Source organism: Ceratotherium simum, chromosome 1 (assembly GCF_057802395.1).
Source record: "Ceratotherium simum simum isolate JZ-2026a chromosome 1, ASM5780239v1, whole genome shotgun sequence".
NCBI lineage: Eukaryota > Metazoa > Chordata > Mammalia > Perissodactyla > Rhinocerotidae > Ceratotherium > Ceratotherium simum.
In genome coordinates, this window is record NC_141900.1 from 21,834,613 (window position 1) to 21,847,067 (window position 12,455).

The following is a 12,455-nucleotide window of genomic DNA, read 5'->3' on the forward strand; positions in this document are numbered from 1 at the left end:
AAAAGTGCTTTACTTCTCTTTCTCCCTCAAATAACTAACTAAAGTTCATTTTTTATGTTCTGTCCCTAATTGGTGATTTTGCTGGGTTTTTGTAGGTTAGAGTTTGGGAGACCAGCACGCAGGTGTTTGTTTTCATGTGGCTTCTTTTTCTGTAATTAGGGCACACTGTCCAGAGATGACTTTGGCTTGTTTTCCGAACGCCCAGATTCCCTTAAAGCGCACATGGTTAAAGGACAGCCGTTCACTCAGCACACAGTTCCTGAACGCCTCCTCCATGCGGGCACTGTGGGTGCTGTATATGGGACAGAGATTCAGCTTCTGCCCCTAAAGAGCTCACCATTTGGTCATGTTATAAAACATATTAAAATAATTATAATCTTCATTGAATAAATGTTTTTTGAGGGACTACTATGTTCCCGGGGAGATGCTAGACTCTAGGGATATTGCAATAAACAAGACATGGTCCTTCCCTTCAAAAAAAACTCCTAAGGATGCCAGACACATAATAATCATGATGAGGCTAATCGTGATAGTGAAGTAATGGTGGCACTAAATTATTATAATTAGTTAAGTGCCCGGCTCTGTGCAAAGAGCCATGCTTTGTGTCATTTCATCCTTACAGCCCAATGACTATTAGAATCCCCATTTTACAGATGTGGAAACTGAGGCCTAGAGTGATTGAGTAACTTACCCAACATCACACAGTAAGTGGTGGGAAATGATTCAAATATGAGTTTTTGTGAATCCAGAAGCTGACTCTTTATCAGCCTTTTATAGTCCGTCTTCAAGAAATTGGTATACATAGTTATAAGTGCTTCAGTGGGTGTAAGCAAGGTACAGTGTGATAATAAGCATAACAGATGCCCAAATAAACCCCATGGGACTTCATAGAAAGAGGCTTTCGTGCTCCTACGGTCGTTAGGGAAGAAATAAGGAGTTGGCCTTCACTGGGACAGTAGTATTTAGACCTGAAGAAATGGGGTTCCAGGGCACTCCAGGTGGTGAGGAAGGCCCATTCCTCCTATGCCTATTGAAATCCTCATACCTTGAGGCCCAGCTCACCCAGCCAGAGAGATCTCAGCTTCCCCTGTGCACCCACAACAGTGCTTGGTCCTCATCCAGCACCTCACATGTCTTCCAGTTATTTGTGTGCTTGTGTGATGCGTGTGTCCGTCCCTCACTCCTCCCTCCCTGCACTAGATTGCAACATGTAGACAATATTTTGAGTCTCTTATAGAAGGTTTTCTCATAATTGAGAACTCAACTGAGAACCTTGCCTTTTACCTATAGTATCTGTCATTGATGTTGTATTTGTCGCAGACGTCACTAAGACCGTGAGCGTACTGATTGTGGGGGCGATGTTCCCGGAGCCCAGGACCAGGCACTTAGTGTGTGTTCTCTGAATGCTGGTTGAGGGAATTCGCCCAGAAGACAGTTAACATTTGTGTTATATATTCCAGCTCACAAAGCACTTGCACATACATGCTAAGAAGCACCAGGGCACAGTAGCAAAACCATGGAATGTCACATCAGAGATCCTGAGCCATATTCTCACTCTGCCAAGCTCTCTGACCTTGAACAACTCACCTACACCCACTGGGCCTCAATTTCTCATCCACACGTTGGCAGAAATAAGCCCAGTAGGGTCGTTCATACGATATAATAAATTAATGTCAGGTGCTCAAGGAGTAGTATCGGTCATCATTACAGTATCTAATTTGAGCCGGATTGTCTTATAAAAAGAGTTAGGAATTAGCGATCTCAAAAAATAATGTTTAAAATTTATTCAAACCAAACTTAAGAAAACTTCTATGCTAATTTGAGAGTTTTGTTTTCTCCCCACACCTTCAGTTGCTGATCCCCCCACCATGAGTTAGACTTACTACAAACAAAATTAAAATCTCCTCTCCTACTTTAGAATTAGAGCAGGAAGACACTTCTATCTACTGAGTGTCCTGAGAACTTGAGTTACGCGTGTCCCTGGCATGACGAACTCCGCACACTTCATTTTGGCCCCCATCTTTAGATGCCCGAGTCTTTTGTCCTGATCACATTGTGTGTGGGGTGCGGCGAGGAGGGGACGGGAAGTCTGTGTGGTGTGAGGTGTATGTGTGTGTGTGTGTGTTCTGTGTATGTGTTTGGGAGGTGGGTGTATGGGGTGTGTGGGGTGAGGTACGTGGGGTGTCTTAGGCTTGAAATGACACTGGGAATGTGATATTATGTAGAGCCCTTGAAAAGACACCATATAAGGATCAAGTATTCCCGAATTCACTAGCAAATCCATACATGACATGTAAAGGTGCAGAACGTCATGTTTCAATCATGTATTGCACCTCCACACAATGGTATTTTAACACACTTTCTATCCTCAGTCCGAGCTACAAAGTCCTTGGACAGCTTCCTGACACTGATGTGTATATTGATATAGACGCATATGAGGAGGTAGGACCTTTTTCTATCATTTTAAATGGTTGTAAGCATGTGATGTGGTTGGCTATTATTTTTACCTAGGACAAAAAGTGGGGTGAAAAGGAGGGAGGTATAGTGGTCAGAGTGAAGTGCCTGAACTTTGATTTACTGTCTGGATTTAGTTTTATAGTTTATACTATACATTAATTACTCAACTTTCTAATATTTATTTTTCCTCTTTTTTTAATGGAGATAAATATATATTCTTGGAATTAAAGTATATATTTACAAAATACTGAAGCTAAGTGGATGGTTTGCATGTGCATGATTTTCTTCTGATGAATTTACACTGATGATGAAATCCTAACATTAACCATGTAAAATATAGGCAGTGAGGCTGTGGAGTTCTACCGCCTCATTTTTAATGGTTAAAATTATGGCTTAAAATTTCCTTTACTTTGAATGTTCTTTTCTTATGTGGAGTCTCAAAGACTTTTACAAATTCTTTTTAAACTAGTTTTGTCTGTTTTGTTTTATGCTCGGGAAGAAATTCTCAGACTCACTATAAGGTATTAGGAAATAAGACTGATGTTAGGATTGCTATTTTTCCTCCTTCCAAAGAATCATGTGCTGAATTACTTGTTTCCAAACTGCGGTCTAGAGTTCCACGAGGCTTCTTGATAAAATATTCACTCTGTTTCAGTTGGGTCCGTTTTGACTCCTGCCTGCCTTCCATGAATCAACCCATGTAAACTGTTCACTTTATTTCCCTGCTTCTCACAGTCTGAGTGGCAGCCTCCCCTCTCCTATCCGTTTTCTTTTCTCTTTTTTAATATTTTTCAGTTCCTTCTTTGTACTTTATGATAAAAATAAAATAAAGACTTTTAAAAGAAATGGAAAGATAAGCATTTTTTAAAAGCTTTCTTCTCAGTACTCCTTCCCCGGGAGCATGAGTAGGTAGAGTCGAGTGTCATTATTTCATCTAAACACTGTAAGAGGGCCCTTAGCAACTTCAGTATTAATTTTCAAGTCGGAGGAGGGAGGCAATTGCAGCTTTGATGCTGAAGTATTTCCATGTGTAAAATTCACTAACATTTTATTTCTCAGGTGAAAGAGATTCCCGGAATAAAAATATTCCAAATAAATGCCCCAATTTATTATGCAAATAGCGACTTGTATAGCAATGCATTAAAAAGAAAGGTGAGTCACAAGAAATTGAGTGATTATTTCTGAGGAGGGACTGTGGATTGACAGGGATGTGAGGGTCACTTAAATGTCTTGGTATAACTTTTATGCTATTTCATTCTCTTTCTCTTTTTATTTTTTTTTTATTGTGGTAAAATATACATAACATAAAATTTATCATTTTAACCATTTTCAAATATATATTTCAGTAGATGGATTTAAGTACATTCCCATTGTTGTGCAACCAACACCACTGTTCCTTCTCTTTTATCATTTGCATATATTATGTTTTCAAAAAACTTTTAAGAAAAAAAGTGAAAACATAATTTTAGGTTTCATGGGGGTTCCTTTGGTCACGATTAGAACTCGACCCCATACAGCCCAGTATATAGGAAAACCTCCCAATCAACCCACAGAGCCTCTTAAATATAAGAATCTGAGAGATCTAAGTTTAAAAACTGCTGCTTTAGAAATTCTCTTTAATACTTTAGCTTCTGGTTGTCTTGAATCAAGACCAAGAATAAGGAAGGTTACTAATGTTCTTTTCATGAGGGAGTAACAGTTCAGGGCATCTGAGGGAAAGGTGGGGCAAGGGTTGGGGTCATAACTTGGCATAAAAAACAGTCACATGGGGAGATGTGAAGATTAATTGCAGGTGGGTGGGTTCCTGGGAGCCAAGAAGTGATTTTGCATATATTGCTCTTCTGTAAGACTGGAGTGAACCCAGCTGTCATCATGGGAGCTAGAAGAAAGGCCATGAAGAAGTATGCTAAGGAAGTTGGGAATGCAAATATGGCCAACGCAACTGTCGTCAAAGTGGTGAGTGGGCTCTTCATTGTCATTTTCCCTTTCTCTTGATCTGCAGTGCCCCCCACCTTTATTCATGATTGAAGTTTTAACACAGAATGAAGTCCCTAAAATAGGAAAGCTTGGAAGCAATCGAAGTATCTATTATATATTAAAGATACACGATAATGTCAGTTTTGAGAATGCTTCTGACATAAATAGTGATATGAGCCCAGGAGAACATTGTTTTAAACACAGTACCTTAATAAATTTTACCGTTAGTACTTTGTCATAGACTCATTCAGCTGATAGTAAAAAAAAAACCTCAAAGACCGGTTTTTGCTGTTCAGGCTTATGGGTCAGTCATGCTGAAGTTAATGGAACTATTTTAGAAGTTAGGGGAAAACGGATATGATGACTAAGGAGAGTGGATTTCATTGGATAAAAAAAACGGAGGAGGAAGAGAAGAAAAGAAACTGAGCTCAAGTTGAATATTATGTACACATCCTTTTTTGGTCACATTACAAGGCTGGGATATGGCAAATATTTTAGAAGAGATCTGGTATAGTCAGTAGCTTGAGAATATAAGGACTAATTTTCCCTTGCACTTCTTTCTCAGAACCAAAATGTGAGTTGTTCATAGAATTCTGGTTTGGTTTAATTTTTGACATAGGATGCAGAAGTAGATGGAGAAGATGGCACCAAGCCTGAAGAAGAGGATGATGAAATAAAATTTCCCCCAATAGTCACCAAGAGCACATTTCCTGAAGAACTGCAAAGATTTATGCCCCCAGGGGATAACGTCCACACCGTCATTCTAGATTTTACACAAGTCAATTTTATTGATTCTGTTGGTGTAAAAACTCTGGCAGGGGTAAGCATCATCTTAAACGAGTCATTTAATATCTCTTTGCCTAGTTTCACCATCAGTAAAATCAGAGTTGAACTAGGGTCCCTTTTCAACTTTTAAAATTCATTTTTGGTGGTGTTATTTACAACTTTTGCTTGTGGAAAATTTCAAAAATATACAAAGGTAAAGAGCTTAGTGTAATGAACCCCCATGTAACTCTCACTCAGCTTCAGCAATTATCCATTTTTGGTCAGTCTTGTTTCGTTCGTTCCCCACACCCACTTTCCCCTTTTCTCATTTTGAAGCTCATCCTAGTCGTCACATCATCTGTAAATATTTCAGTATACATCTCTACAAAAAGATTCTTTTAAAAATCATTACCATAGTACTTTTATTATGCATAAAATTTAACAAGAATTCTTTGATATCCCTAATTATCACTGTCCACATAAAAATCAAAAGAAATACAAAATTATTTTTAAATGATTAGCTCAAAAATGCATAATTATTGAAGCAAAGTAGCTCAAGTGAATGAACTAGAGTGTCTTATATCATTAAATACATATTGATAGAAAGAGACTGGCATCTGGCACAGAGTCAAGAGAAACTAAACTTTATTTCAACATTATTACAGATTGTAAAGGAATATGGAGATGTCGGTATTTATGTGTATTTAGCAGGATGCAGTGGTGAGTACCCTTCTAGAACGGGAAGAAGTTTTAACGTTTTAGTTTTGTTTTCCTTATAATAACTGCATTTGGAAATATTTTCCCTTTATTTTAGTTTTTGGTGAAAATGGAAATTATTCTTCTGAAAATCACTCTAAAGCTAGCTTTGACATTAGCCACTTACACGCACCCACATCATTGGGTTACTTGTTACAGGCCTCCTGAACTGGAGTTGGAGGAAAGGAGCTAATAAACCATTGTTCTGGGCTGGTATATTTTTTAGTAATTATTTAATGGCTGCCATAAACATGTTATAGTTATATAAAATCACTTAGGTTTTTCTATCCAATGGTTTTGGAATACCTTGCCTGCTGTTTTTGTTTTATATTAAATTTTGGTTAAAACAGTGCTTGAAAGTGAAATCTACATAAAGTTATCACTTTTCACCTGCCAGAATGGCAAAAATTAAACATACTTGACAGCATGCTCTGTAGGCATACTGTGGGAGAACAGGCGCTCTCAGACACTGCTGGGCAGAGTGCAAAATGGAACAGCCTCTATGGAGGCTTTCAAAATTATCAACGCATTTACCTTTTAACCCGGCAAATCCAGTAATGTGCTGCACATGTTCAAAATGACACATGTACATGGTTAATCACAGGACTGTCTATAAAAACAAAAGACTGGAGAAAACGAAGTGTCAAACAAAAGGGATCAGTTAAACTAGGGTACATCTACACAATAGAATACCATGAGTGGTAAAAAATTAAGTTAAAAAAAATCCAGAATAATATATATAATATGCTATCTTTGGGTAAGAAAAAGAGGAAAATAAGAATATATATTTATATTTATTTATATTTGCATAAAGAAATACTGGAAGACTACACAAGAAAATAATAAAAGGAGCTTCCTACAACTGGGAGTATGATGTCCTGGGGACAGGGATTGGAGTGAGACTTTTTACTATATCATTTTAATATTTAAACTATACAAAAGTGTTAATTTTTTTTAATGTTCAAGACTGACACTCAGAACGTGGACTAATTTTCTTTTCTTCTTTTATAGCACAAGTTGTGAATGACCTCAATCAAAATCGATTTTTTGAAAATCCTGCCTTAAAGGAGCTGCTGTTCCACAGCATTCATGATGCAGTTTTAGGCAGCCAAGTTCGAGAGGCACTTGCTGAACAAGAAGCCTCGGCTCCCCCTCCCCAGGAGGACTCCGAGCCCAATGCCACTCCCGAGGCCTAGAGGAGGAAGTCAGCCCCGGAATGGGGTACAAGCCTCTCATGCGATTACTAATTTACACATTCTAAATACTAGACACTAGATTTTTTTTTTTCTAAGGGTAAATACTAGTACTCAAGGCTTGATTTGGAGGGTGAATGACGCATAGCACGATGTATCTTACTTGTGTTTTTTTAATTGAATATTTCAAAGATAAATTGGCCTCTTGCCTGCATTTATTGTGCAATGACATTTCTGATACTTTTTAGTATTATCTTTGTCATCCAAGCACTTAGGAATTTATTTCCTTTAAGTACTTTACCTACAAATAAGATATGCTGTCACCAGATGGGTATTGGTTCCTTGCTTTTGAACTTGTTGGTCTACAGACTTTATGTAATCAGTTATCTAGCAGGGGGCAAACCCACAATTTTCTACAAGTTCTTTTAAAATAATCTTTTATTATTATAGAAGCAATATAGGTGCATTGCAGAAAATTAGAAAAAATAGACAAGCAAAAATAAGAAAATAAAAACATTACATTGCCACCACTTAAAGATTATTGCAAACACCTTAATGCATATCCTTCCAGATCTTTTTCTATGCATATATATTTACATCTTTTAACCAAAATAAGATCTGTAACCTATTTTTTTTCAGTCAACAATCTCCACTTTCTCATTCCTGAATATTTTTCTCTCACACCATATTCAAATTTCCCCAGTTGTCCCCATATTTGTAGTTGGTTTGTCTAAACTAGTATCCATTCTATGACTTACTCTACATCTGGTCATGTCCCTTTAAGTCCATCTTTTTTTGTTTTTGTGAGGAAGACTGGCTCTGAGCTAACATCCATTGCCAATCCCCTGTGCCCATCTTCCTCTATTTTGTATGTGGGATGCCGCCATAGCATGATTTGATGAGCAACGCATATGTCCGTGCCCAGGATCCCAACCTGTGAACCCCAGGCCACCAAAGTGGAGTGTGCGAACTTAACCACTACGCCACTGGGCCAGCCCCCCTTTAAGTCTATCTTAATCTAGCACAGTCCCTTTTTTGACATTGACTGGTTAAAGAGACTGGGGCAGTTGTCCCATAGAATCCTATCTTGTGAATGTGTCTACTTGCTTTCTCAAGGTGTTAGCTTGTCCCTTTATTCCCTGAACTACTTGTAATCTAGAAGTTATAACTAAAGGCATCATGGATTTGAATAAAACATTTTTTTGCTAGAGTATATCACAGATGAGACACATGCTTCAAATCACACCACATCAGGAAACACAGAATATCTGGTTGACCTACCATTAACGATGCTAAAATAGGTCACTGGATTAACATGATGGCCTAGTCCCCCAATTAAGTTTTCTCCTTTGTGACTAGTGAGTTATCTGTGTGGTGTTCCTTTGGCACTGAATGAATGCCTAGCTCTCCATTAGCCATTCACCTGGGGGTTTTAACATCTAGTGATAATCTTTTCTTAAATCAGTAATTTCATTCAGGTTTGTGAATTTTTTTTCCAATTCTCATTTTTTCTGCATTTATTAGATGTTTCCATGTAAAGTGCAGCTTTCCTTCCTGAACTTGAGCTGTCATCCTTAAATACAGTTCTTACTGGAAAGGGAGGTTGTTTTATTTTTTCCATTTAATTATCAACTTCAGAGTAAGGAGTTGGTTTAATAGATGGTGACAAATTAGGTTCTTTTAGATTTCTCTTTTTTTGGTATAATTATAGACTCAAGATTTTTATAGTTTTAATGTGTTTCAGTCCATTATAGTTATTCTTTTTGGTACTCAAATTGTCACAACTGTGGCCAGTAGGAGCCCCTAGAAGATTTGTTATTGTTGCTGATAGTGAAGTAACCCTAAAGACCATGTATTTAAGAAAGCTAACTGCTAGGTATAATTTAATATCTTCCTTAGAAGTCCATAAAAGTTATCAGTTAATTCTTCATCAAACTCACTTTTAAGCCTATGAGTGAGTAAAATACTTATTTCAAATACTCTATAGTTGTTCAAAAGGAGTGAGGGAGACTTTTAAGCCAACTTTTGTCATCAGAAGTTCTTACTCTTGTAGTTCTAACCACCAGCTCACTCTAAATCAAAGCACAAGTATTAGCCAACGTGCCTGAAGCTGCCTCTGCTAAGATTTCCTGCTAACGGTTTGTCTTTTTCATGTTTTCTTATCGATCCCTTATTTTAGTTTTCATGAAGAAAATACTGCCAGAGGAAGAGTGGTCAGATCCCAGGACAGAACTGTTAGCAAGAGTCTACCTAAAACCAGACTCTATGGTGTGTTTGCTTTAACTCCTATCATGTTTCTCAGTGACTTTACTAATTTAATTCAAAGAAGACCCCTCCTTTCTAACCTATACTTCATCTAGATCTAGAGTGAAATTAGATTGGCATCCAGTTATTTCCTTTGCACTCATCACACGCAAGATCAGATACATCTGCATTCAGATACAGACTGCCTTCTGAAAGAGCATGTAGTTGTAGCACTTCGGCATATACTAGAAACTTTTGTAAAAGGGCCTGCATCATTTCAGCCATTAAATTAGAACTTAAGGATTTTGAACAATGTTATACAAGACTTCATTGCATAGTCTTTAGCACTAGTCTTCAACAATGCTTTACACATAGCAGATACTTGAGTCCTAGTTGATACATTGATAGTGTACAGAAAAAGTGTCTATACCTTACAAATTTGTATTTAACTTTTCTGTTCTTTAATTTTTAACTTGTTTTGAATAGAATTCTACCATGTACATAAAAAGCACTTGTCTAACTGAAGGGAAATGTTTTTATTTCGGCATGCCTCTGAGAACATTAGAGTGCATTTCAAAATATATTTTATCTATATGTAAATATGTTGGAATGTTTTACTCAGAATTATTTCATACAGTGGAAAATTTCCTGACCTTTTTCACTTAAGTTTTGTCTCTGCCTTCTTTCCGGACCTTAGTAGCTGCTAGTATATGACTTTGTTTTTCAGCTCTGGTTCAAATTCAGATTCTTACCGCCCTATCAAATTGGGCACAATCCACATTGACAGATATAGGGACTAGACTAGCCTTATTTTATGGCAATATGGGAAAGAAAGCCCTGTTTTCAGGAAGGTCCCATATAGAGAAGTCCTTTCTTTCTCAAATCCCGTGCAATATGACAGTGGCTGATCTCTGCCTCATGAATGGATGGAATAAGTTTGAAAACAATTGTGAACCCGGGCCCAGGAAACTCCTAATTCATGTCATAGACATTGACTCCGTACAATCATATGGCAGCTGATAGTGGGATCCCAGTTGCCAATCTCACCTGCAGTGGGACTCAGAAAAACAGTGAAGGATATGAATCCTCTGCAAGCCCTGGGAGTAAGTAGCTGATTTTGTAGTTTTCAAGTAACATCTAAAATATCTACTCCATGTGGTTTGATCCTGTATCCTTACCTGTTTAACAGAGGAGGTGCCTGCCTCCATAGGTACATTTTGAGAAAATGAGTCTGCCCTCATGTGTGCCTGAAGGAGAGGGTAGGAAACCCAAAGAATCTGCCCTGGAGTGGGTAGGTGTGTTTTTCTATGTTTTAGGGGGTGGGGAGGGTAGGGGTGTGCCTTTGTGAGGGGATGAGGGAGGGAGAGGGAGGGCAGGGTATGTGGTGGGGAAGGCTTTATCTATTATGTCTGCCCCTTTAAAGATATAAATCAATTTAAATTCTAAAATCAAACAAAAACTTCCTTGGTGTGAGCCTGTATGCTTTAGTGAGGGCAAAAATGCTGTTGGTCCTTTTTAGTGTACCTTTCAGGAATGCTTTTAGGACTCAGTATGTTTAGATTTTTGATACTATGGTTTGAGAACTGATAAAAGTATTTCTAATTCTCCAAACATATAGCCAACCAAAATGCATGCAATGGTTTTGAAACCCCTGAAGTCCCAACAACAAAATGTTCAAAAGCTAGTACTGCACCAGGTAACCTGCATCTCAAAAATCCATCTTGCCTTTGAAAAGGCTTACCAGGTTTTTCATTGTACTGTTACTTTACGTAACAGATGAACCTGAGCTTTGTGGAAATTAAATTTTTATAAATCTATTCACATTTTTAAAATGTTAAAAAAAAAAGTATTCTTTAAAGGATCACTACAGTGTTATTTTTCGAGACTCATAAACCGTTTGTATTCTGATCTGTCAGCACCTTGATGTATGTATAAACATATATGTGCTTCTACACACACATATATACACATGTATATGGACACACACACATATTTTAGGTGTAGGGAAGTTCCCAGTGAATATTTTATCTTTCTTAATAGAATACTAACATGCTAATATAGATAGTATTGATGCTATCTGCAAACATATGCCCAGGCAGAAACAAACACCCAAATTCTTCAAAAAAATCCATTGTACATTTGATGTGTGGCCAGTTAAATTTTCGTCATGTAACTAACTGAAATGTCAAGATTATTCAGAGCCTATCATCATATGTTAGGCCTGAGTGAGTGCAACATAGCCTATATAAGCTGTCTCAAACTGGTGCATAAGATGTATGTGGCTACATGAAAAAGAAGTGGTAAGACTTCAAAGAGTGTGTTCTAAATCCTTACATACATCTTTAGTCAGGCATTCACTTGAGTCTATTTTATTATAAGCATAACCTGGAAATGGTTCGCTCTACTTCATGCCTCATGAGAGACTATGGCAGGCTTAGAAAAAAAATTTGCTGATCAGTTTCACAAAAATGAAAAGTCAAGAAAGGAAGGATTTGGTTAGATTTTATGAATGAAGGGCTTTAATTTTTCTGCATGAAAACTCATATTTTAAATTTTTCAATGCAACACTCAGAGCATTTTCTATGTTGTCAGCTTCTTCTTTTGTGAATTAAAATGTATCCAGCTCTATTTTGCATTACTTATTTATGAATACTGAACTGCAATAAAAATATTCTTTACTGTGCTTGGGTCTCAGTATTTGGGGGGGATTATTGTGGTGGAAGAGGGGAGGGGATTCGGTCGTAGCTGCACAAGAAGTAATTTTAAAGACATATGTTGAGGATTCTAATATAACTAACTTTTATTTCAGAAATACCTCACCATAGACCAGAAATCTAACAGGAGCTTTACCAAAATTTTAAACCATTAATTTATAAAATGAAAATAAGTACTTTTCTATATGAAACCAATTCTGGATTTTCTAAATTATATTATTAGATTATTATGTGTATATATTTTTCTTCTTGCCTTACTACTTCACTGGTCATTAAAAGCAACAATTTTTGATTAATTTGAAATCAAGTCAAATGGCAAGCAAAACATTAATTACATCAGATTCTTCTT

General features: G+C 37.2%; 1 protein-coding gene across 4 annotated transcripts in view; it reads left to right on the plus strand.

Annotated features, from left to right (window-relative positions):
- The window catches only part of SLC26A5 (solute carrier family 26 member 5), a 53,672-nt gene extending 43,760 nt beyond the window's left edge, over positions 1-9,912 (plus strand). For 2 of the 4 annotated variants that reach the window (XM_087441696.1, XM_087441753.1), the window contains exons 17-22: positions 2,373-2,442; positions 3,517-3,609; positions 4,306-4,413; positions 5,054-5,254; positions 5,865-5,919; positions 6,967-9,912. In XM_087441696.1, coding sequence (XP_087297822.1) covers positions 2,373-2,442; positions 3,517-3,609; positions 4,306-4,413; positions 5,054-5,254; positions 5,865-5,919; positions 6,967-7,151 — 712 coding nt within the window. In that variant the 3' untranslated portion in view covers positions 7,152-9,912. The remainder of the gene's footprint in view (positions 1-2,372; positions 2,443-3,516; positions 3,610-4,305; positions 4,414-5,053; positions 5,255-5,864; positions 5,920-6,966) is intronic. The other 2 variants (XM_087441818.1, XM_087441877.1) reach the window with 2 other exon arrangements.
- The last annotated feature ends 2,543 nt before the right edge of the window (positions 9,913-12,455 follow it).